Below are 26,988 nucleotides of genomic sequence, written 5' to 3'. Positions count from 1 at the left end.
CATATGTTGTGTTATGCTTACATTTCTTCATTTTTATTCAGTGTTTTTGTTTGTTTCCTGCAGGTCAGAGTTGACTTGTTTTTTCTTATTATTTTAAGTCTCCAGCAGATTTATCAAGTGCTTCTTCGTGTTATTTGCTACTTGTTCCAATGTGTCAGAAACGTCTCATATCCATTTCTTGTTCCCCTCCCGTGTCCTTTGGTTCCCATCCTCCTGTTGCATTCCAGAATGTTCTCTAGGGCTGCCTCGGAGTTGTGTTAGGATTTTTCTCTTGGCCATACTTACAATAGGTCTAGAAAATGTGATTCCCTGGATAGGGAATCATTGTTACTGTTATTGCCTGCTGCTTCTTCTAGGACCTCCCTGTATTTGAAGAATTTTCAGTGTTACAGATCAGGGGAACATTGTACAGCATTCACATTCAAAACTGAAAAATGTCAGAGCTGACATTGTAGTACAGTGGTTAAGCCATTGCCTACAACCCTGGCGTCCCAAATGAATACCAATTCAAGTTCTGGCCACTCCACTACCAGTACAGGTGCCTGCTAATGCTACTGGGAGAGCAGTAAAGATGGCCCAAATGCTTAGGCCCCTGCCACCCTCCAGATGGATTTCTGGGCTCCTGGGTTCAACTTGGCCCAGACCTGAAGAATGAACCAGTAAGTGGAAGAGCTCTTTCTCAACCCGTGTCTCCCTTTGTCTCTGTGGTTTTGCTGTTCAAATAAGTAAATAACTATTTTTATAAGAATATTGAAAATGTCAGAACCTAAGTTTTCTGGCCTTTCCTCTAGTCTGAGTTCAGATACAGGAACAAGACTGTGTTAATCAGGGAACCCTTCTCATATCTGGTGTTAGGGAGCTGGAAATCTGAAGAAAGAATTTGTGGAGCTTTCTGGAAGCATGATGGTGGCTGCAGGAGGTCTGTGCTGCCAGCTTTAGTGTTAAGGGCTTTGGTTCGTTGGTGCTAGCCCATGGTGTCTCCTCTAGACTGCTCTGGCACGTAATGTTAATGTTGCCCTTGGTTGTGTAACCCTGACCCAACTACCTTTCCAGGCTATTCTCAAGGTCCAATAGTCTGTTTTGTTGAGATAAAATACAAATGACATATAATTATTTTTAAGTATGCAATTTAGTGTTATTAAATATTTACAATATTGTATAAGCATCTTTACCATCTATCTCCTTAACTTTGTAAAGGAAAAATTATGTGTCAAATAGTCCCTTATAACCATTCCCCCCAGCCCATAACACCACCATTCTATTTTGCTACTCTGCTTTTGACTATTTTAGCTATCTCATATAAGTGAAATCATATAGTATTTTTTAATGTGTTTATTTGAAAGGGAGGATAAAAGAGAAAGATGTTGAGATCTTCTATCTACCGATTCACTTACCAAATGGCCACAACTGTTGGGGCTGGTCCAAGACCAAACCTGGAGCTCCATTTGGGTCTCTGTGTGAATGGCAGAGATCCAAGTGCTTGGGTCATCCTCCACTGTGCACACAGGCGTATTAGCCAGGAGCTGGATTACAAGGGGAGCAGCTGGGATACAAACGCATACTCTAGCACGGGATGCCAGCATTGCAATTAGCAGTTTAGCTTACCATGGCACAACACTGGTCACAGAATCATAGAATATTTGTCATTTTGAACTTTTCCTATTTAGGATAATATCCTCAAGTTCATTCATGTTTGGCACATATCAGTCAGCGGACACTGGTGTTCCTTCCACATTTTAGCTACTGTGAAGGATGCTGCTATGAACTTGGATGTACAAAGGGCTTTTCAAAGACCTTGATTTCGGTTCTTTTGGATATATGCCTCAGAAGTGAAAACACTGCATCACAGGGCAGTTCTGTTTATGAATTATGTTGAAAAACTGCTATGTTGTTTTCCATAGGGACAGAACCACTTTGTATTCGTACCAATAGGGGCGCAATATCCTTTTGAGATACATATATCTATATATATCCACATCCTTTATGATTCGATCAGTCAGAGCTAGATTCTGATTGCTTTCAATTCAATTCTTCCTTTTAGAAACGTTTATTGATCTTTGTTTGAGGGACATAGAAAGATTTTCCATACTCCTGTTCCTTCCCCAGATGCCCACAACAGCCAGAACTGAGCCCAGGCCCAAGCCGGGAGCTGGGAACTCCATTCAGATGGCACACATCAGTGGCAGGGACCTAAGCACAGAATCTATCACTCACTGCCTCCTAGGGAGTGCTACAGCAGGAAGCTGGCTCAGAAGCATGGGTGGGGCTTGATCCTACGCACTGTGGTATGGAATGTGAGAGGCTTAACATGCTATACCACAAAGACCATCGGTATCTTTTCCTTCTTGATGTATTACTTACTGCTTGGTTTTGATGGCATACACATTCTAGTGGCTTTCTAAGCAGAATGAGTGAGAAATACACTCTATGAATCCTTGCAGGTCTCAAAGATCAAGCCAACCTTATGCTTGATTTATAGCTTGGTTGAATAAAAACTCTTAAGTTGAAAATAATTCTGGTTATTGTCAGAGGATTATTATCTGCTCAGTTACAATGAGCTCACTTTCAGTGTTGGAAAATTTGCTGTTCTGATTCTTTTCTTGTTTGTGAGAATCTTCCATCTGCTGAATCACTCCCCAAATGGCTGCAACAGCTGAAGCTGGGCTGCTTCAAAGCTGGGAGCCAGGAGCTTCTTCTGGGCCTCCCGTGAGTGGGCAGGGACCCAAACACTTGGGCCATCCTCCACTTGCTTTCTCAGGCACCTTAGCAGGGAGCTAGGTAGAAATTGGAGCAGCCAGGACTTGAACTGCTGCTTATATGGGATGCTGGCATTACAGATAGCATCTTTACGTGCTATACCACAGCACAGGCTCCTGATTCTTGTTTCTTGGAGCCTTTGAATGATGCCTGATCATTCAGGAGATGTTCAGGGTATTTTCTTTGCAACTTCATGTTGGCCATTTAATTGGTCCTTTTGTTCTGCGATTCTCATGTCCCTCAGTCCTGAGGTGTTTGTTTTTGACTTCAGGTGTAGAGGATGGAGAAAATCATGCAGCTCAGCTCAGAATATTCTTGCCATTTGCTCAACAGTCTTTAATGTTTCTTCATCCCTGTGGATTTCCTTACATGTTTGATTTCCTCAAAATCACTTGTGTAGTCACATCTTTTGAGATTCTGTCTCCATCATCTGTAGGTTGATGTTATTTTTATTATTTTTTTTCTTTTTTTTTCCTGGCATGATGATTGTTACACAGGTCATGTGAGACCCCCAGACTAGGTCCCTGCAGTGCAAACACGGCCATGACAAGCCAGCCTTGGCCTCATCAGGTGTTTCTCATATTTCCCTCACTAAGGCTCTTATTTATTCCCCAATTCATGCTTTTTCATAACTTTTCTTTGTTAATCCCCCATGCACCATTGATCCTTTATATCTGTGTTATACATTCTTCAGTGACTCTCTAATCTTTTCTTTTTTCTCTCCTGTTGCTCATTTACCTAATAATTTATTCTCTTTTCGTGAATTTTATCTCCCAACTCTCCCAATCATTTTTCTTAAAGATTCGTTGTTCAGTTTGAAAGTCAGCATTACAGGGCCCGGCGGCGTGGCCTAGCGGCTTAAGTCCTTGCCTTGAACGCCCCGGGATCCCATATGGGCGCCGGTTCTAATCCTGGCAGCTCCACTCCCATCCAGCTCCCTGCTTCTGGCCTGGGAAAGCAGTTGAGGACAGCCCAAAGCCTTGGGACCCTGCACCCGCATGGAAGACCTGGAAGAGGTTCCTGGTTCCCGGCATCGGATCGGCGCGCACCGGCCCGTTGTGGCTCACTTGGGAAGTGAAACATCAGATGGAAGATCTTCCTCTCTGTCTCTCCTCCTCTCTGTATATCTGACTTTGTAATAAAATAAATAAATCTTTAAGAAAAAAAAAAGAAAGTCAGCATTACAGAGAGAGGGAGAGGTACCCAGAGAGAGCTGCCATCTGCTGACTCACTCCCCAGGTGGCCACAATGGCTGGCACTGAGCTAAGCCACAGCCAGGAACCTGGACCTCCAGCCAGGTCTGTCACACAGGTGGCTAGAGCCCAAGCACTTGGGTCAAATCTCCCACTGCTTCTCCCAGGCCATTAGCAGGGAACTGGCTTGGAAGTGGAGCAGCCAGGATACTACCCAGTGCCCATATTGGATGCCAGCATCTCAGATGGGGGCTTTACTTTTTATGCCACAACAGTGCCCCCTCTCCTAATAACCTTAAACTTGTTAGCTTTTATATCAGAAGTAATTTGGTTTGATTGTAATAACAGAATCACAAACTAGGGGTAGGTGTTTGGTGCAATGGTTAGGATGCCGCTTGGGAGACCCACATCCCGTATCAGAGTACCCAGTTCAGTTTCTGGCCCTGCTTTGCATCCACCTTCCTGCTAACATACATCCTGGAAGGCATCCCACATGGGAGACATGCGTTGAGTTCTTGGACTCAGCCATTAGAGGAGTGCATTAGAGGAGTGAACCAGCAGAAGGAAGATCACTGTCTGCCTTTCAAGTAAAGTAGAGATAATTAGATTTAGAGTAGCTTGATCTAGCTGCTACGGAAGGAGTCAGAGATGGGCAGTCCAGGGCTGCTCTGGCAGCAATGTGATCCCAGGTGACCCAAGCTCCTTCTGTCCACCCTAACATGTTGTTCTGTCCTCCAGGATGTGGCTGCTGGAGCCTGGCCAGCACATTCATGTTTCAGGCAGTGGGAGAAAAGGAAGGAAGAGGGAAGAAAGGGTGACCCTCCCAAAGTGAGTCACTCTTGGGAACTCTCACCCAAAATCCTGTCCCACCCACACTTCTTGTATCTCACGGGTTGAGATTTTAGTTGTACAATTACAAGGAGCTGCAAAGGAGGCTGGAAAGTGTTGAGCTGGCCTTAGTGCTATCTCATGGAAAATTTATGGTTTTCACTGAAAATCTGCCAGATTTTTAACACCCAGTCTCACCCCTTTGAGGAGTCCCTGATATCTTCATCTGCGCAATCACGGTGCTTGATCCACGCTGGTTCTAGTCACTGTTGCCACATGGTTTATGCTTTTCATGTCCCATTTGTTTATTCATTTATCTTCAGGCCTAGTCACCTTTCTCAAGAAAAAGAAATGTTTCGTTCCTTTGCCACTGGACTGTGGGCTTGCTTTGGTCACGAATGATGCATTTTTCCCTGTCGTATGCATCTCAGTCGTCTCAGAGTTCATGGAATAGAGTGAATTTAGTAATTTAATAAAGCCCTGTTATACAAATGAGTGGCTAAAAAATTTAACATTGATCAGTCAGGTTGTATGGAAAGAATTAAATTATTGTAAGAGCCTCATCTTTGACCAATCATGTTCCATAAAACAATAAGAATTAAATCACGACTGAATAAATACTCTTTGAGAGTAAATGGATTTTAAAAATAGCTTGGAGCTGTAGTTTGTGCCTTATATATACAGAGCTTATTTATAACAGCTGGACAAGAGATATTTCTAACTTTTGTGGACATCATCAAAGACAAAAAGGATCTGATTAAATGGAAATAAAAAACATTTGCACAACACAATGTCACAGATGGAAATGATTATTCTGACAAACACAACTGATAAAAGCATACCTTTCAAAGCATATTATTTTGAAAAATATTATTATTTCAAACTCCAGATTCTACTAAAACAAGGTCAAGAGAGATGAATATGACATTTATTTTAGAAAAAAGCAGTGCCCTGACACATGTCCAGTCAACAGACTAACTTTTATGGTTAAGCATGAAATACTTTTGATAGCTGAAACCAGCCATTTATTGAATATGTCCTTTATACGCAGCACCAAGAGAAGCACCTAACATGAATTTTTTCATCCATGTCAGTTAGCCATTGTTTGCCCTTTTACAGGTAATAGAGTGGAGGCTTGGAGATGTTACACATGGGCTCAGGACACGAGACGGAATTTGCTCTCTGATGTGTCTGGTTTTAGACCCTGTGTCTTAACCATGACACCAGATGTATGTGGCTTGGTGTGCTCATCTGTTACGAACCAGGCTCTGGGACTGATGAACACAGAATAAAACCCTTCAAATGGTACTATTAAAATTTAAATAACAAATAATAGGTTTGTGGCAATCATGTTGCTGGAAGTGGCATCAGCTGATTACATTCTAGGAAGACTTGAAGGTTAATGTTTTTCATCAGATTTGGGGAATTTGGGAGTATTAATTTTGCAAATATTTTCTCTCTCTCTCTGTCTCTCTCTGTCTCTTATCCCAGTGGGAATCACACAATGCATTTCACAGATCTCTTTTCAAGTTTACTAGTTCTTTGTTCTGCCATTCACTGATGAGCCAGTCCAGTTTTGTTTCTGTGCTTTCTTTGTGTAGAATTTTCTTTTTCCTGTTTTTCTTGCTGTTTTCATTTCTCAATTGTGATCCCTTAAGTTATCATGTTTTCCTTAAGTCATTGCCATTGTGTTTTTCTTTGAATGTATTTGTAACAACTCCTTTGAAATGCTTGCTGGCAAATCCAATGTGTGGGTCTACTCAGAAACTTTGTTGGGATTACTTTTCCCCCTCAACTTGTTTTTTTTTTTTTTTTTGCTTGTTTGATTCTTTCAATGTCTAATTCCAATAACATATTGTAGCAATTCTTGATTCTGAAGTCCATTTCTGAGTTTTTGTTGGTTGTAGTCATTCCTTGGATTTGAACAATGAAATCTGTCTTTGCTATTGGTATATAACTGATGACATTTTTAGACTGTTTCAATGCTTATTTTTATCGTGTTACCCTGGCTTCCCGCATTGTTGTCCCTGTATCTACAAACCCACAAGGCCTCTGCTGTCTGCCAGTGGATCCCAGTGGATCTCTGTGTGGGTGGGAAACACAAAATTGAGTCCAGCTCTCTAATTTGTTTTTCTTCCTTCCTTCCTTCCTTTTCTTGCTACAACCCTGCTTTTCTTTCTGAGAGATTATTGATTTACTTGAAAGTCAGAGTTATAGATAGAGAGAGAGGGAGAGAGATCTTCCATCTGCTGGCTCACTCCCCAAATGACCACACTATCCCGGACTGGGCCAGGCTGAAGCCAGGAGTCAGGAGCTTCTTCCTAATCTCTCACATGAGAGCAGGGCCCAAGCACACAGGCCATCTTCCAGTGCTTTCCCAGGTGCATTAGCAGGGATCTTGATCAGAAGTGGAGTAGCCAGGATTCTAAACTGGTACGCATATGTGATGCCAGCATCTCAGGCAGCAGCTTAACCTGCTGCTGTAACATAGCGCTGGCCTCCAATCTCCTTTCCTATTGGATTTTGCTTTTTGCTGGGCTATCCTGGGTTTCTGCCTACATGGGCTTAGTTTTCCAATCATCCAGGCAAATGTAGTAACGTTAGCTAGGTCATGTATAGCTCCCTCACCTCTTACCTGTCCTGCTTTGTCTGCTCCACTGCTCACCCTGACTGGGCCCATGCCCTCACACTAGACTACCTTGCTCACTACTTTTAGGTTTTCAGTTTTACTCCAAATCAAGTTTGCTCTGTTGGCAGAAGAATGGATGGTTTTCGACAAGCCTGAGGCTGGCTCAGGGCCAAGGAAGGGGGCAGCAACCCAGGCTGGGAGGCCACACACGCACTCCTCTCACCTTCAGCTCCAGCAATTATTGAAAAATAAATGCTCTCCAGTTGTTGCTGTTTGGTAAATTTGTAGAGCCATGAAGTAAGTGGTTGTTTTAACTATTCAGTGTATTTTTATATTTAAAAAAGAGGGTTGGGCCCGGCGCCGTGGCCTAGCAGCTCAAGTCCTCGCCTTGAAAGCCCCGGGATCCCGTATGGGCGCTGGTTCTAATCCCAGCAGCTCCACTTCCCATCCAGCTCTCTGCTTGTGGCCTGGGAAAGCAGTTGAGGACGGCCCAATGCATTTGGACCCTGCACCCGTGTGGGAGACCTGGAAGAGGTTCCTGGTTCCCGGCATCAGATCGGCGCGCACCGGCCCATTGCGGCTCACTTGGGGAGTGAATCACCGGAGGGAGGATCTTCCTCTCTGTCTCTCCTCTCTGTCTATCTGACTTTGTAATAAAAATAAATCTTTAAAAAAAAAAAAAAGAGGGTTGACTGATCTCATGGCACTATGATAGCTATGTAAGGCCTTGTGATGTGAGCTGTTTTGGAGAACAATCTATCAAGGTATGACAGGAAATATAAAACTAATCAATTATCCTAATTTACTGGATTTTTAAAAACTTTCATTTTTTGATGATGTTTATATAGTTGATCAGGGTGGGAAGGATGGAGGGTTAGGGAAAAGTGGGTGTGATCAGTATTTCCAAATTTTCTATTTCTTCTTCCTGTTTCAGGGGAAGGGGAGAGATAAAGGGGAAGCCACACCCAACCTCCCAAATGCCCCAGTACCCGGGATGGGGAACCATCACACTGTCAACCCAGGGTCCCGATGTGGTGCATGCTCTGAGGGTTCTGTCCCAGTGGTTTGGCTAGTTCAAAAATACTGTGCATTTCGCCGATCCAAAGATAAGGAAACCCGATATCCATTGACTGTTTCCATTCACCTAGATATTTGCTGTCATCATTCGGCTGGGGTAGTTGTCCAATTTGTTCTGTTCTCCTGCTATGGTACCAGATGTTCTCTGCAGGCCCCAGTGAGCTGCTATATTCTCCATGTGTATCAGGGACTGCGTCCACTATTCTTACCTTTTCCACTGAGGAGGATGTGTTCTTGTAGGTCAGCCTTAGGATCCAGGAAAGGCAATCTGGCCCCTGCAGGACCACCCACCCCTGCCCTGGAGCTCACAAACCTGGCACCCACCATGCAGGCAGAACCAAGGACCTGGGCCAGGCGACCCAAGCCCCACTGAGCTCCTGCTACAGGGACTCATAGACTTGGCACCCTTGCCCCCAAGTAGTCATGGCTCTCACCTCAGCATCTACCATCACATTGCATACCCTGGCTCAGTCCAGCCTGCCCCAGTTCCTGCTCCTGATGGTGGATGATGTAGCTAACCCAGCCCAGCCAACTTGGCTGTTGTTGAGGCCCAACTTGGCCGCTCTTACTGGTTCGCAGATCTGCCAGTGGATGTTATGAACTGGCCCAGCCTGATCTGTCCCCAGACCTGACCCACATGTATGCCAATGAGTACTGTAATCTGGCATGGTCTGAGCTGCTCCTTGTCTTGGATTTTGCATTCACCTTCAGAAACTGTGTCCTGACAAAGGAGTTTCAATTTATTGAATCTTTTAGGAGAATTATATAACAAGGAAACAATCCCAAGCCTGATAACAAACCAGAAATGTATACCAGATTGTCATAGCTGCATTGTCCGTGCTGACGACAGGTTAGAAACAGCTGGGATGGGCACCAGCCCTGTGGCATGGTGATAAAGCTACCATCTGTGGCAGTAGCATTCTATCAGTGGGCACAGGTTCAAGTCCTAGCTGCTCTACTTTCAATCTAGCTTCCTACTAATTTGCCTGGGAAAGTAGGGGAGGATGGTTTAAGTCCTTGGGCCCTTGCACTCTCATGGGAGACCCAGAAGAGGTTTCTGGCTCTTGGCTTCAGACTGACTCAGCTCTGACTATTGTAGCCATGTGGGGTGTGAACCAACAAATAGAAAATCTCTCCCTTTCTCCCTCTCTTTACCTTTCAAATAATTAAATTAACTCTTTTTTAAAACGAAATAACTTGAATCTGCAGCATTTGGAAGGTGGTTGAACAAATTGTGATATCCATGTGATAAAATACCTTGTACAGTGGGAATCCTGCAGGCCACAGCACCACATCCTCAGATTGCACATGCACCTTGGAACTGTATGTGTATTCATTCTAATGAAAGTGTGAGGATGAACTTTTAGATAAACATTTCATAATTATTTAAGCAAACTCTTTAAAGTCAGTCAAATTTATTATTTTAAGATAATGACACAATTGATTTTTCTTTATGCTTAAAGAAAATCCTTTGGGATTTCAAAAGTCAGTTTAGGGCTCAGCAGCGTGGCCTAGTGGCTAAGGTCCTCGCCTTGATCCCATATGGCCGCTGGTTCTAATCCTGGCAGCTCCACTTCCTCTCTGTCTCTCCTCCTCTCAGTATATCTGACTTTGCAATAAAAATAAAATAAATCTTAAAAAAAAAAGTCAGTTTAACACGCATGTGGAATTGTATCATAAAACAATAATAAAAACTGACTTAAAAAATCAGTTTAACATGCTTTGTGTTTATTAGACTTAATATTTTTATGCATAGTTTGTAACTGCAGGTTTGATAAAGCTGCCCTTGTGGTTAACACTCTTTAGTAGTTCTACTTCCTGTATACAAACTTCTCTGTGGCTGGAGTTAGCATTTAGAAATATACAACATTGTTCTTGCTCTCCAGAAATGGATGTCTAAGATTAAGTCCAGGGGCTGGTGTTCGGCACAGCAGTTAAGAAGCCCTTTGAGACATCCCATATCAGAGCACCTGGATTCAAGTCCTGGCTCTGCTTCCAATCCCAGCTTCCTGCCAGTGTGCACCACAGGAGGCAACCGAGTATGGCTCACATTTTGGGTCCCTGCCATTCATGTTGAAGACCCAGGTAGAGTTCTGGGATTCTGGCTTCCCCTGGTCTAGCCCTGGCTATTGAAGAATTTGGGGAACAACCCAGCAAAGGGGATATCTCTTTCTCTGTCCCTGTCTTTCTGTCTTTCAAAAACAAACAAACAAAAAGGATAAGTATTTGGTTTGAAGCACATGATAAAGGCAAGGTGATGCTGAGAGGATGAATATTTCCCTGAGGTTAGATAATTTATTCATCATGCAAGCGCAGGTAGAAAACAGCTGTTATATTCCAGGCCCTGTATTAAGTACTGAGTGAACATGTTGAATGGGCATAACAGAGGCTGTGGTCACAGAATTTACATGCTAAGAGGGCAAGATCCATAATAAATAAGCTAATATATGTTGTAATGTGAAGGCATTATGAGCAATCATCAAATAGAGCAACAGGCTCGGGGGATGCTGGTAAGGAGGAAGGAGTCCTGTTTCAGACATGTTTATTGGAATTTATTCTCGATGGGAAGAGAGCAGCAGAGGTCTAGCAGGGACAGGACAGCAGCAAACCTGGGAGAGAACCAAGAGAGTGAACCAGTGAAGAAAGAGGCGGGGGACAGTGCTGTGTGGGCCTGAACGTGCCAGGGGTCGTCGGGATTTCTAGTCAGGGATCAGATTCAAGCCAAGGAAGATCACTGGCTTTGGAAGGAATAGACTGTTCAGACAAGGCAGGGAGCCAAAGCCAATTTGGAGGTATATTAATTAGGATGAACCAAACACTATAACAAATAACCAAAAGTGTAGTGGTTCAAGCATGATAGAAATTTCTTTCCTTCTTGCATGAATAATCCAAGAAGGATGTTTTAAATGAGTGGAAAGCCCTCTTCCATACAAGGAGATGATCACAGAGAAGAGGCACACTTTCTCTTAAAGACCTTGATCCAGAAGTGCCATTCACCACGTCCATGTCCAGTTAGAACTTAGCCACGTGACCACGTCCATCCATAGACAGTCCCGAGGAATATGTGCTGGCTGTGGTCTCTACCACAGGAGCCCTCTGCCGGGAACAGATGAGAGGGATGAAACTTAGGATGGGAACAGTAGCAGTGGGGAGGAGTGAACATATCCAGACTGTATTTTTTTTAAGATTTATTTATTTTTATTTGAAAGATTTACAGAGAGAGAGAGAGGAGAATCGGAGAGGGAGAGAAATAGTCCATCTGTTGGTTCATGCCCCAAATAGCTGCAGTGGCCAGAGCTGGGTCAGTCTAAAACCAAGAGTCTAGAGCTTCTTCTGGGTCTCCCACATGGGTTCAGAGGCTTAATCAACTTGGACCATCTTATTCTGCTTTCCTAGGCACATTAGCAGGGAGCTAGATTAGAAGTGGATCAGCCAAGACTCAAGCCAGCATCCCATATGGGATGCCAGCACTGCAGTTAGAGGTTTACCCTACTATGCCATGGTCCCAGCCCCTGAGACTATAGTTTGATCTTGTGTCACCAGGATTTATGGATGGAATGGGAAAGAAAGGATGATCCTTGAATTTTTACATGAACACTGGTGGTCTCATTTATTCACATGAAGAAAAGTCGTGGGTAATCAACGTGAGTTATGTTAACTTTGAGTGCTTATTGGCCGTGTAAAGGGAGCTTCTAGAAGGCAGTTACATATTCAGGATACTGTTAGGGAAGAGCGAGGTCGAGGATGACATAAACTTGGGATGATCAGTGTATAGGCCGTATTTTAGGCTATGGAACCCGAGGTAATCTTTTAGGAGTAGTTTGTGTGAAAGAAAAGAGTGTTAGGGCTTGAGCATTGGAATCCTTTAGTATTTTCGGTCGGGAAAGAGAAGGTGAGCCAACCAACGACAGTGGGCAAAGAATTCAGGACAACAGGAAAGGGAGGTGTCCTAGAGAAGACAGTGTTTTAAGAAAGAGGAAGTGACCAGTGCTGCCAAAAAGGTCAGGAGGATGGGGCAGTGACCTTTGAATCTGAAAGATTTAAATCATTGGCAAGCTCAGTAAGAGTAGTTTTTGTGAAAGGGTGTGTGCTATCTCTTCAACAGTGGACTGAGGAAATAATGCAACACAGAGACTGGACACACTTCTGTTTTCTAAAAGGGAAACAAATAAAGCAGTCAACAGGGTGTGGCCTGGAGATGTTTGTTTGGACAGGAGTCTTTGTATGTGATGCAAATGAATGATGCTGAGAGAAGAGCCATGAAAACCCCAAGGGGATGAAATGATGAATTAATAATAATAATAGTGGGAAGGGTGTTGGATGGGAGCAGGTTCTGTAAACAGGGTAAAGACTGAATAGACAGGGAACGGATACCAAAGGGCTGACAGATGTGATGGAGAGGAGATGTGGACATCTCCTTGGAGAGGGGAAGCTGGGAACTTGCATCAGGGGTGGGAGAGTGAGCTGATTGGGTATAAGGCTGCGGATGGCTGCTGATGTGTGAAGACAAATGCAGAGGGGGGTCTTCAAAAAGTTGTTGAAAAATGAGAGTTTTTAAAAAGCTATATAGCGTTTGTACCAAAATAAATTATCTTTTAATTTCATTGTTCTGTGAACTTTATGAAGTTCCCGTGAATATGGAAGGAAAGTAATGGAACACTAATCTGTCTTGGATCATGAGAGCTAGGCTAAGTAAGTGGGCTGTGAAAACTGGAGGTCGGTGATTAAGCACAGTAAGGCAAATGAGTTAACGCTTCTGCAGGCTGTGCATGGCCAGATGCATAAGAGCAGATGAGCTTCCATCTATATATGTTGAACACTGTGGCATGTCAGGGCACTGGATGTCATGTATTAAGCTGCTGCTCAGACACCCGCTTCCCATGTTAGCATGCCTGAGGTTGAAGTCTCACTTCCACTCCTGACGCAGTTTTCTGCTAATGCACCTGCGAAACAGCAGATGATGGCCAAGGGTATGAGTTCCTGCCATCCCTGTAGGAGACCAAGATGGAATTCCAGGCTTCCTGGCTTCAGGTCTGACCCAGGATGGAAGGTAGATCTATCTGTCTGCCTCTACCTCTCTTTATGTCTCTCTGCCTTTCAAATAAATAGACGCATAAATATTTAATCAATCAGATTTTTAAGAGGAGGTGAAATGGTGAGAGAAGTTTGTTTAAAATCATGGTTTAGTGTAGGTTCACTGATAACGACAATCCTCAAGTGTGGCTAAAGAAGTTGAGAGTTGAGGTGAGCGAAAGAAAGGATTTTTGGAAAGAGAACTGCAAGGAATGAACAAGGCATTGAATGAGCTGCTTATATGGAAGCCACAAAAATGATGATGATGATGAGAACGATGAGTGCTGCTAGAAAGGTAGTGATTAGGGGCTGAGATCTTTACTAAAAAGGAGACGGTGATCATGAAGTTGGTAAAAGGCTGTAAAAAGAGTAGAGTGTGAAGTGGTCTGTTGTCATGCACTTCAGAGGAGCCAGGTCACATGCCACAGTGATCGGAGAGGACGGAAGACTTAGACTAGAAGTCTCTGATAAGTCACAGCTACATGCCCTGCCCTGGGCTCAAGATGCTGTGGCTCATGCCCCCATGATAGATGAAACCCAGTGGGCATGAAAGCATATAAACAGATACACGACCACAGTGATAAGTCCAATGGAGGAAAGGAAATGGATCCTAAAGTAATCTAAAATCTGAAAGTTTGGTGTTGAAGTGAAGTACCAAGTCCAGCCGTGTGGATCTAGCCTACCGTTTTTGTTTGCGTCTCTGCTGTGGTGGTCATAATCATCAGACTATGGTGTTGCACATGCCCTATGCATTGTCGTGGTTAAATCGAGCATTTCTGCAATCAACTATCAACTGCGAAGATAGAGCTGCATGAAGCTAACACAGCTCTGAGAAGCTTGGGTGTGTCTGAAGCCCATGGAGGATGAGGACTCCAGGAGAGACCAGATATTTTTTTTATTTCAAGGCCAGTTTAACCCTTGGCCACCTCAGCTGCCAGAAGGAGTCAGAGGAACCATCTCCTTCCCAATGCCCTTATCAGCATCTGTTCTCCATCTGAGACCAGGCTAACCTGACTTGACCTTCAGAGACAGGAGGTAGCTGAGACCACCCTGTATTAGGCAAAAGCCAGCCTGATCGATCGGTCCTGGTGGTCTCACTTGGGAACCCAAACTCCCAACTGTCTGGTTTTCCTTCCCCTGACTCTGCCCCTCCAGTTCTGCAGGTGACAGAGGTGGAGAGATGGGCAGTCATTTTTGAGGTGGGGGAGGGCAACTCTGCTCTGCACTCAACCCTCCCTTTCCTTTCCTTTCCTTTCCTTCTCAGACCCTTGGCCCATGGGAAGCCATTTTCTATCTCCAAGAGCTACTACCAGAAGTTATCATTAGTCTGCACTAAAAAGTTGAAAAGAAAGCAGCTCATTGATACCTACTCATAAGCATAGAAAATGGTCTGGTAGCAAATTGGTAACCAGGACCTTGGCTAATTTATTTCTTTCAGATTTTTTCCTGAAGCCCAGGCTCCAGGAACAAGATGTCCAGAGGAAACCAACTTCTATTTACACTCACATATGCAATCCCTGGGTCTCACTGTTGGGGGTGAGTCATTTCATCTCAATCCCAATTGTCCCTAAGACTGAAGTCAGACAAAAACATTGTGATCCTGGGGGAAGGAAAGAGAGAGTGCTTAATATAGTGTAATATGCTTTAAGTGCCTACTTATATATTAGAGTTTAGATGAGAACTGCATGTGGCAAGATTACGTCTAAGAAACTATCTATTTCAATCAATGCCTCACTTTTCAAAGAATTGTCTCTGATAACTTCTGGGTTGCTCAACTGTTAAGAGGAAGTTCAGAAAAGGTAGGCTACAATAACGTGTCTACTTTTCCATCAAAGGATATTTCTGGGAAATGTCTTCCTAAATATCTGTGTAGACTAGGTATTTTGAATTATCAGCAAACTTTATTCAGATTTTTATGGTTATCGGACATTGATATGAAGTGCTATTGTTTCTTTAGGCTGTGGTCCTGTGACTGACTCACCATGATGACTTGTCTTTCCCACTCTGTTTGCACAGGCTGCTGGGTCTCTTCTCATCATGTTTGTGATCCAGTGGGTCTACACCCTGGTTAACATGGGTGTTGCAGCCATTGTATATGTCTACATTGGCCAGGCCAGTCCAGGACTTCCTCTTGGTAAGCAGCAAAGCCATTTTGTCACTATTTCTCTTTTCTTCGGCATTCATTAAAACAAATTTTGAACATCAATCAAATGCTAAAATTGATTCAGGTGTGAATCCCATTTTCTCTTTTTTTTTTATAAGATTTATTTACTTTTATTGGAAAGGCAGATCTACAGAGAGGAGGAGAGACAGAGAGTAAGATCTTCCATCCGATGATTCACTCCCCAAGTGACCACAATGGCTGGAGCTGAACCAATCCGAAGCCATGAGCCTGGAGCCTCTTCCGGGTCTCCCACGTGAGTGCAGGGTCCCAAGGCTTTGGGCCATTCTCCACTGCATTCCCAGGTCACAAGCAGGGAGCTGGATGGGAAGTGGAGCTGCCGGGATTAGAACCAGCACCTATATGGGATCCTGGTGCATTCAAGGCGAGGACTTCAACCATTACGCTATCACACCTGACCCGAATCCCATTTTCAAGTAGCTTATAGTTGAGGGGAGAAATATGACATACACATAAATGCTATCATTTAATATCATGTAAATAAAAACAGAAGTAAAACGGAGAACAATGACAGTACAAGGGATGAAAAGGAAGTATAATATTGCAAGATTTTTTTTGAAAAATGTACTTGTTTTTATTTGAAAGGTAAATTTACAGAGAGAAGAGATACAGAGAGAGATCTTCTATCCATTAGTTCATTCCTCAAATGGCCGCAACAGCAGAGTGGAGCCAATCCAAAGCCAGGAGCTAAGAACTTCTTCTGGGTTTCCCTTGAGAGTGCAGGGTCCTAAGGACTTGAGCCGTGCTCCACTGCTTTCCCAGGCCACAAGCAGGGAGCTGGATGGGAAGTGGAGCAAACTGGTACCCAACTCGTGGGATGTTGGTGCGTGGAGGCGCAGGATTGGCTAGTTGAGACACAGTGTCAGCCCCTGTTGTAGGATTTTATACTGTTGGTAAGTTTAAGGTGTGAGCTATAAACCATAAGACAACTGTTAAAATAATATAATGAAGAGTAATGGTGAGATACAGAGGAGATAAAATTTAAAGAAAAAGTCTGAAATGAAAATAAAGCAGAAAAAGAGGAAAAGACATTGCAGGAAATGTAGGAACTGCTGTTGTGGCACAGCAAGTTAATTCCCAGACTACATTGCCAACAGGCCGTATGAGAACCAGTTCCAGTCCTGGCTGCTCCACTTCCATTCCAGCTCCCTACTAATGTGCCTGGGAAAGCAGAAGAATATTGGCCCAAGTACTCTGGCCTCTATTATACATCATGGAGGCTGGGAATGTCCATACTCTGGCTTTGGCCTAACTAGACCTTGTTATTCTAGCCATTTGGGAAATGAACCAGCACATGGAATAATTCTCTTTCTCTCTGTTTCTTTCCCCTCTCTCTAACTCTGCCTTTCAAATTGATCTTTAAAAAACTTAATGAAATGGTTTATATAATCCTAGCCACATCAATAATCGCAGTAAATATAAATGCTCTAAACACTCCCAGTTAAATGTCAAGTATTAGATTGAGTAAAATGGCATGACCCAAATATATGCTACCTATAAGAAACCTTTATTTAAATATAAAATTGCAGATAAAATAAAGAGAATAGGGCAGGTATGAATCGTTAATCATTAAACTACTACTCGAAATGCTCACATCCCATACTGGAGGACCTGAGTTCAAGTCTCAGCTCTGCTCCCAATTCTAACTTCTTGTCCCCACTGGGAGGCAACAGGAAATGGTTTAAGTAATTGGGTCCCTGCTCCCACGTGGGAGACTCAGATCGACTTTTTGGCTGCTAGCTTTGGTCTAACCCAGTCCCAGCTCTTACAATCTTCTGGGGAGTGAACCAGCAGGTGACAGATCTGTGCCTCTCAACTAAATAAAAATACATTTAAAAACTGAAAAGAAAAGTAAATGTTTAGATAAAGACATACCAGGCTATCACTAATGTAAAGAAAGCTGAAGTGGCTATATTACCAGTTAGCCAAAGTGGATTTCTCTTTTATGCATGTATGTATGTATGTACGTACGTACGTACGTATGTATGTGAAAGAAAGAGTTACAGTGAGAGAGAGGGAGGGGGTAAAGGACACAGAGAGATCTTCCATCTGCTAGTTCACTCCCTAAATGGCCACAGTGGCTGGAACCAGGCCAGGCTGAAGCTAGCAGACAGGAGCTTCATCTTGGTCTTTCACAAGGGTGGGCAGGTGCCCAAATGGGCCGTCTTTCACTGACTTCCCAGCAGAGAGAGAGCTGGTTTGGAAGTGGAGCTGCTGGAACTTGAATTAATACTCATATGAGATACCATTGTCACAAGCACCTGCTTATCAGGCTGTGCCTCACACTGGTCCCAGACAAAGTAGATTTCAGGGGAAAAAAAAAAACACTAACAAGTCTAAAAAGAAGTCTTCTCATTAAAAAAATTCATCAAGAAAGCATAATAAATGCTAACATTTGTTTACTTAAAAGCAGAGCTTTGAAATATGAACATGAAGCAAAACCTAATATAACTACAAGAAAAAAAAAAGACACAATCATTGCCAGAGATTTCAACAACACGTCTCTCCCAGTAATTCAGAGCTGACGGGTGACTGGCTGTGGGCCCTAGAAGCCTCACAACATAATGTGTTCTGTCTCTGCCAAGAGAAACCACAGGGAGGCTACATTTTTTTTTAATTTTTTTTTTAAGATTTATTTTATTTTTATTACAAAGTCAGATATACTGAGAGGAGGAGAGATAGAAAGGAAGTGGAGCTGCCGGGATTAGAACCAGCGGCCATATGGGATCAAGGCGAGGACCTTAGCCACTAGGCCACGCTGCCGAGCCCGCAGGCTATGTTTTTAAAGAATATTTATTTGAAAGAGTTACAGAAAGAAAAGGAACCCCCCCCACACACACACATCTATGTGCTAATTTACTCTCCCCTCTAAGTGGCCACGATGGTCAGGTCTGAGCCAGGCCAAAGCCAGGAACCTTGGCTTCCTCTGGGTCTGCCACAGGGGTTACACAGGTCCAAGCACTTGGGCCATCTTTCTCTGATTATCCCAAGCTATTATCGGGGAACTGGATCAATAGGGAAACAGCTGAAATAAAAACTAGTGCCCATTTGGAATGTTGGCAGTGCAGTCAGTGGCTTAACGTGCTATGCCACACTGCTGGCCCCGAGCAAGCCAATTTTTAAGCTAATAATGTTGTATGGCCTGTATATGATGTTATAAATATCCAAATGGCCCTTGACAGAAGACAAGTTCTTCACTCCTGCAGCAACTGATAGAACTAATAGGCATAAACACTAAAATTATGGAAAACTTTATAATATTATCAACAGGGCTGGCTAAATGGCATTTATAGAAATGCTACCACCAAAGCAGAACACACCTTCTTTTTCTTTCTTTCTTTTTTAAGATTTACTTAATTTTTTCTGTAAAGGCAGATTTACAGAGAGAAGGAGAAACAGAGAAAGATCTTCCATCGGGAGCTGAGCTGATCCTAAGCCAGGAGCCAGGAGCTTCTTATGGGTCTCACACACAGGTGGATACAGAGATCCAAGCACTTGTACCAACTTCTGCTGCTTTCCCAGGCTATCAGCAAAAAGTTGAATCAGAAAGGGAACAACTGGGACATGAACCGATGCCCATACGAGGTGCGGGCACCTGGAAGTATTAGCCAGTTGAGGCAACATACTGGCCCCTAGACCTTCTTTTCAGCTGTACGTGAGGCACATGCCAGAATGATCCATATTTTAGGAGAAATAAAACAAGTTTCTAAAAATAAAATACTCTAGACAATACAAGAGCAATGCTGTCCGGCCAATTAGAAGCATGCAGTAGAAAGATTCGGAAAATTCCCTGATATTTAGAGGAACACTGAGCAACCAAGAATATGAAATAAACTATAGAAATGAAATAACTCACGTTAAATAAGAAAATAGAAATGAAATTATAAAATATTTCCCTAATGAAAATGCAGAGATTCAAAATTATGGGAGCTAGCCAACTCAGTTTGAAAGATCTTCAGTAAGTTCAAGGAAATGGATATCACAGAAAACATCTGAATAGATTTCAGAATTATTTTTGCAATGGAATAAGTGTGTCTTTTCATTCTATTTTTGTTTCACGAACTTTTCAAGTACCATCATCTATAAGGGAAATTTACAGCATGAAGTATTTTTTTAGAAAATAAGTTCTCAAATCAGTGACGTTGACTTTCAACTTAAAAAAGAAGAATAAATGAAATCCAACTTAAGAAGAAACAAAGGAAATGATAAAGATTAAAGTGGAAATAATTACAGCATAAAATGAAAGAGAAGAAAAAGAAAGCGAGTAAAGGAAAAAATGTGTTATCTGAGCAGATCAATAAAACTGATAAACCTCTAAAACCTGACTGATCATAATGAAAGCAACATCAATTCCCAATCCCGTAAGTGAGATTTCATCAGTGAAGAGTCTTCATGTTAAAAGAAGATAAAGACATATTATAAATAGCTTTATTTCAATAAATTTGACAATTTAGATTAATTGGACAAAATCCTTACAATATACAAACTAGTAAAACTCATTGGAGAAGAAATAGTTATACAGCTATTCAAATCATGCCTTAAAGAAATTAAATAAGTTTATTAAAAATATTTTCATAAATAAAACTGGATCCTGAGTTCACTGGTAGTCATTAATGAACTCTACCAAACACTTATGGAAGAAAGAATATCATTAGTTCTATATGAACTCTTTGGAAAACTGCAATTATTTATGAACATAGATCCAAAAATCCATAACAAAATGGTAACTAATGGAATCCAACAATATGAGTATATGACTAAGTGGGTTTATCTCAGGAAGACAAGGTTAGTTAGTTTAAAATTTGAAATTAATTATTTAAAGATGAAAAATGCAAACTTTAAGGTGTTGATGAGAATAAATTATAGAAACAAATGGAAGCATACTGTGATCATGAATTAGAAGACTCTATATTAATTTTTTTCTTCTCTGCCCAAGACTCTGTATTCTTAAGACATTAGTTGTTCCTAACTTCTTACATAGGTTTGACACAGCATCATCAAAAACTGAGCTCCCTTCTTTTGCAGAAATTGACAAGCAAATTCTACAATATTTATGTGGCCCTGCATGATAGCTCAATTGGTATAATCCTCTTTTCAAAGCTCTGGGATCCCATATGGGTGCTATTTCATGTCCGGCCACTGCTCCACTTCCCTTCCAGCTCCTTGCTTGTGGCTTGGGAAAGCAGTAGAGAATAGCTCAAATGATTGGAAACCTGCACCAATGTAGGAGACCTGGAAGAAGCTCCTGGCTCCTGACTTTGGATTGGCTCAGCTCAAGCCATTACAGCCACTTGGGGAGTAAACCAATGAATAGAAGATCTTTCTCTCTGTCTCTGTAATTCTGCCTTTCCAATAAAAATAAGTAAAATGTTTTCTAAAAGCAAGGAAAACAAATAACCTAAAATAACCTCACCAAGTTTATAAAAGAACAAAGTTGAAGACTTCCTCTTTTGAAGGTTGATGCTACATTCTTAGTTATTAATTAATGTTAATAAAATGTTTGTTATCTTCCTTCTGACACACAATACAACAGTGTGTCTTCTCTCGGCAATTTTAGATATGACTGCAAGTCTAAAATGTGTCCTGAAAGATACTGAGGAAACACCATGAATCATTGATATTAGACAGATATTCTAACACAGGCCTCTCAAAACAATACTAACTTCCTGATCATATATCTGACATCTCAATTTTTGCAACCTGTGTATATATGATTTAGAAAAGCACTTTCTAAAATTACATTGATTTATTTTTCTAAAGTATTTATAAATTATAATGTGAATATTTTAAACACACACCAAAGCAATGGGTGAATTCTCTTTTCCAAAAATATTTGGTAAAACCTATACAGACGTTTGCTGGTTCTCATGTATGTTGGGAGTGTAGATACACTGACCCTGTTCAAACTGGGCTTCTGTGGGGCGGGTCTGTGGTCTGGCAGCCTGGTGCCTCCTGCGTGCTGCTTTGGGCTGTCTGGGCTTGCCATGGATCCCTAGCTCCCGAGCTTCCTGCTAATGGAAGGCCTGAGAGGCAGAAGTTGGTGGCTCAAGTGTTGAGTCTCTGCCATTTCTGTGGAAGACACGGATGAAGTTCCTAGCTCCTACCGCAGGCATCTGGGGGAGTGAACTGGTGGATGGAGGCTGTGTATCTCTCTACCTCTAGCTCTTTTTCTTTCTCCCACTTTCTCCCTCCCTCTCTGTCTTTCTGTAGGTGTTTGTATGTGTGTGTCTTTTTGTATCTCAAAAAGCCATTTGAAAAAAAAAAAAAAAAAACACAGAAACACTGTAACACCTGGGATTGTAGCAGCTCACGCCTTCATAAACATTGATGTAAATGTTTTCCCCACAGGATCAGCCTCCAACTTCAGCTTTTTTCGATGGATGAGATCTCTTCTGGTCCCCACCTGCAGGTCTGTGCTCATTGGTGGTGGTGGTAAGGAGGGGTCAGCACTAGAATGAGTGAGTGTCCAGAATCCTGGGAGGTGTCCAGGATACCCCACTCCCAGCTGGCTTTGGGCCTAGTGTGGGAAGCTGGCAATTGAAAATGTGCAGGAATCTTGGGTTTTGTTCCCCTCTGTGTTCCACCAGGACATCCAGACCTCATGCATCAGGCCTTCAGAAGCTCCTACCGGTTTGGGTCCTCTTCCCTCCTGACCCTCAGTGATCATAAGCAGAGGCTTGTTTTAGAAACCCACATTGGGTCTCACGAGTCTGGGCCCCCAATTCTCAGGTAGTTGGCGGTAGCATCCATGCATAATCACACACAAGATCAGAACTCAAAGGCAATGTGAACCTAGGGCTTCCATTCCTGCATCTCACTTCAGGGGGCGGTGGACATGACCTTCTTGGTGAGAATGCAGAGGCTGAGTTCAGAAGTCAAGCAGAGATCCTCAGTGTCTAGATACCAGGAAAGGCAGATACACCGCTCTGAGAAGCAGAAGGCTCCAGAGAGAAGGCCAGCTTAACCAGGCGCCCCAATGTCCTTCCTCTTCCAGCTCTCACACTGCCAATGCTTTCTCAACTTCAAAAGCCTTGGGATCCTCAAGAATGACCTCTACCCTCTGTCCACTTTCTGTGTCAGCAGCCAAGGCGTCAGGCTGGGAATATCCGGGCAGAACCCCACCCAGTGTTTATCTGGTTTCATTTTGGTTGGTTTGTTTTTGCAACTCTAGATGCACTTGCCAGTATTTCCCAACTCCCATGCCAAGACATTGCTAATGGATCTTGGGACCCTTTTCCATTGGTCCCAGATGTACATGCAGAGTCTTCTATTTTCTCTCATATTGTTGCTGTGGCAAAATACACATGCAACATAAAATCCACCACCGTAACCACTTAAAAGTTGATGGCCCGGTGGTGTTCTGTACATCTGTATTGTGGTCCAACCATCATCCCCAATCCAGGACCTTTCAGCTTTCCACACTGAAACCCCAGGCCCACCAAACACTAACCCTCCATTTCCCAGAGTCCTTTTCAAGACAGTCCTTTTCAAGAACCACCAATCAATTTAAATTGCTACAAGAAATAAAACCTCAGTGTTAGAGTTTGGGATGATGACAACAAACAAAAAAGATCAGGGGCTGCAGAAACCATGACCTGGGACCCAGGGACTGAGGCTGGAGTTTGGAAGGAGGGGCTACCCATCATCACCTGCCGAGGCTAGCTGGGCTACATGTCCTGTGTGGAGCTACAAGGAGGGTGAGGTCCAAGGTTGGGTGACTCAGTGATTCAGTTCACAACACATCAGTATTGGTCTCTTACCCTGAGGGCCAACAGGGCTCTCTTGAAAGCAGATGCTATGTTGATGCTGCCTACGGATTTTGAAGCTGAAAAGTACTGTGTGGGTGAGAGTGTTTGGCCTTGTCTGATTAACAAGAACATTTTTTAGTCCTTTCTTGCTGTAAGGCCAACCGTGGCCTTGGAGGTGACCACTCTTTTTGTTGCACTCCGGAGTCTTGAGGTTCCCCCTGCAGAGCTGTGTAAAAGATGGCTCTTGGGAAAGGACAGGTGTTGGGGCTGGAGTAGAAGTCAAGTGGAAGTGGGCAGTCGCCATCTACCCCTGGCCTTGCCGTGGCTCCTGGGAGACATTCTGCAATGTTCAGGATGATGATTCATTTCAAAATAAAAAGCAGGCTGCTATGTTTTCTATTCTGTAGCTTTGAACTTTCCCCTCCCTGCAGCTCCAAACATCCTTCAAACCTCTGTGTCCTTCTGGGTTTGGGCAGAAAAATCTGCTCTATTACTCCCTCTTACATCTGCAACAATGTGATGCTAATCCTGACCTTGAGAAGGCTTTCTCTCCTGGAACCATAGCAACTGTCCAAATAAGAGTTCTTAAGCCATTCTAGACTAGAAAGTGAAATATGTTATTACTCCCAACTCAAAAGAATGTGATGGTTTCGTCTTTTTTTTAAAGGCATTGGTACAAATACTGACTTGATTGATTTGACATTTTGTGTCCCTTTCTAACCTTACTTACATATTTTTAAAAATTACTATTATTTTGTTTGAAGGGCAAGAAATATTTGTCATCTCTTGCTTCACTTGGCAAATGCTCTCACCAGGCAGGGCTGGGCCAGGCCAAAGCCACGAGCCTGGAACTCAGTCTGGGTCTCCCACAAAGGTGGGAAGGACATGAGTACTTGAGCCCATTATGTCCTGCCTTCCAGGCTGCCAGCCTGCAGGGCAGGAATTAGGAGCAGGGGAGCCAGAACTGAAGCATGCCTTCTGCTAGGGGATATGGGCAGCACCCACTTAATCTCAATGGCTGTGCCACAGTCCCACTCCCTAACCTTAGCTTTTGCAGCTTTTACAGAAGCCACATTCCCAGAACCCTCCCACTTCTGTAATTTAGATCACTTCTCACCAAATGGCTGGCACACCTTTAATCAGGTGATCGGAACTTCAGTAGTGTAACATTTTGCCAGAGTGTTAGTTAAAACTTTTCTGCTTCAATCAATTGATGAAAATAAACATCTACGTTTTTACGGCTCTCATATCTGTTCCGGATGGAAACAGTTGAACTTGACTATGAGCAACAGACACAATTCTTTAAGAGTAAAATGGTGAAGAGGCACTTCATTGCCTAACTCATGACTTCAGGCCCTCCCACAGACCGCTGGGCCTGGCAGCGAGCTGGGAAGATGAGCAAATGCAGGTGTAAGGAGGTCAAGAGGTCTCCTGAGGCCACTAAGCAGATTGGTGATGGAGCCGTGGCTGTTTCTGTGTGCTGCAGCTGCGGGGACTACCTGTCTGAGCTTGGCTTCCTCCGTTCTCTCGCATGTCCTCTACCGTAGGCTTCCTCCCGCTGTATCTGAATGCAGAGCTCCTCGGGACTCGCCGTTTGCCTGGAGACCACCTTTTCTCTCCAAAACCTATGCAACTCGTCTTTTCGCTATTTCCCTTGTGACTGTGGCTCTGGGAATCCATTTCTGGTCCAACTTGCTTTCCAAGCTGTCAGGAGAAACTTGCCCTTCCTGCTCTCCTAATCACCCAGCTTCTCTGCTCTATCACTTCGTTTGACAAAAAAAAAAAAAAAAAGAAGAAGAGAAGAAGAAGAAGAAAAGCTCCAGAGCCCTAATATGACACCATTTGGAAGGCAAAAGTCCTCATGGTAGCTTTTCTCCTACCATGTGTATATTGTTTATGCTTTTCTGCTTAAGAAGGGTAGTGAGCATGCTCCTTTTAAAATTTGCTGTGAGGATACTTCAAAAACACTCGTGGAAAAAGTGACATTAAAGCATAGGTTTATTGTGGCACAGAAAGTTGCGATCTGTTTAGTTTTTCATAATGCCCACTTTTCATGAACTTTTCTAAAGACTGCCCCACGTTGTTCAGAAGCTGTCCTCCCTAGCAGCTTCTGAGGCCTACATGGGCAGCATTTCAGACCCTGCTCAGGGATGTGCGCAACGGATGGTCTGCAGGCGTTCACCCTGACCAGAACAGACTTACCTTCCCTGGTCTCCACTTGGCTCTTCGCTCCTTACCACCCTCTGGGTCTCTTTCTGTCTCTCTCTCCCTGAAGGAGCTTGCGGCCCCCCCAGGAACAGATCATTTTGGCGCCGTCCCCCGCCAGGGTTGATATGGCAATGACCCAACTCACTCAGGAGAATGCTGACTTCGCTTCCCGGGATCGCTACCACCACGCCTCCTCTGTGAGTCGGGAACAACTGATGCCTCGGTACTAGAAGTCGCACTGGGACCCTTGGGCCCGGAGCCCGGACCTTGGGTGGTGCTGCTTCTCCTCGGCTGGAAACCCCAAGACCCGCCCTTCCCACTGCTTTAGACGATGGCTGAGAGCCCCGAGTCTACCCTCGGTAACCTTAGAAAGAGCTCCCCATCTGCCCGGACACCAAAACTGCCAGAAGTGGGGAACCACACCTTGCTATTTCTGAGAGCTTCAATAAATGCTCATTTTAAACTAAATTTATTTATTTAATAAAGAAGCTACACACATGGTTCCAAACCCCAAAATATACTGGGGGGGCGGTGAGAGAGTGAAATCTCACTCCTATCCCTTCTGCTCAGCTCCTTCCCCGACCAGAGACATCCACATTCTCATACGCACTTCCTGCTGTCCTTCTGAACATACAGTCACACTGGAATGTGGACTCTGACCACTCCCCTTTTAATACACAGAGGTAGCCATGGGTGCTGCACCTTGCTTTTTTTTCCATTAAACTGTATGTTGGAGATATTTCCATATCAGTCCGGATGCAGCTTCCTCATTGTGTCTTGTTGTATGGCATGCTATGATTTATTCTACCAGTTCCACTGTGATGGGCACCTTGATTTTCCCCAGTCTTTTGCTATCACATCCATGTCTATAGTGAATCTTGTGGTTATATGTACAGGCATAAAGGATTATCCTCAGAATAATTGCAGGATCCAATAGTACAGGTGTCTGTCAGCTATTATGGCTTAATGAAAGTCTTTGTCATTTAAAAGATGACTTACTATGAATTGGCCCACACTAACAGATGCGCTCACAGGTTGTTTGTGGTCTCTGCTGCCTTGTGTCATGAATGGCCACTGAGGAGACAGGACTCACCATGGTTCATCTGAGAGACCAGCACGGCATTGTTCAGAAGTGTCCACAGTGAGGGCTGGGAAGGCTCTGGGGAGGGCACCTGGGCCATGACTTCTTTTAGCTAAGTTCAGTACCTGACTTTGAGCTTTGGTCACTGAGTCATGGAGGAAAGTATTTGAGTCACTTCTCAGTAGACTTTATCTGATCAGCATGCTGTAAAT

General features: G+C 43.4%; 1 protein-coding gene across 1 annotated transcript in view; it reads left to right on the top strand.

The window, feature by feature from the left end:
• Nucleotides 1-25,984, top strand: part of SLC12A8 (solute carrier family 12 member 8) — a 155,737-nt gene extending 129,753 nt beyond the window's left edge. Inside the window, exons 10-13 of the mRNA XM_058662009.1 lie at nt 14,996-15,093; nt 15,574-15,691; nt 22,088-22,148; nt 25,763-25,984. Coding sequence (XP_058517992.1) covers nt 14,996-15,093; nt 15,574-15,691; nt 22,088-22,148; nt 25,763-25,925 — 440 coding nt within the window. The 3' untranslated portion in view covers nt 25,926-25,984. The remainder of the gene's footprint in view (nt 1-14,995; nt 15,094-15,573; nt 15,692-22,087; nt 22,149-25,762) is intronic.
• Nucleotides 25,985-26,988: the final 1,004 nt, after the last annotated feature.

Source organism: Ochotona princeps, chromosome 3 (genome assembly GCF_030435755.1).
Source record: "Ochotona princeps isolate mOchPri1 chromosome 3, mOchPri1.hap1, whole genome shotgun sequence".
NCBI classification, from domain to species: Eukaryota; Metazoa; Chordata; class Mammalia; order Lagomorpha; family Ochotonidae; genus Ochotona; species Ochotona princeps.
The sequence above is the reverse complement of the archived record's forward strand: the minus strand, read 5'-3'. Positions and strand labels throughout refer to the sequence as shown.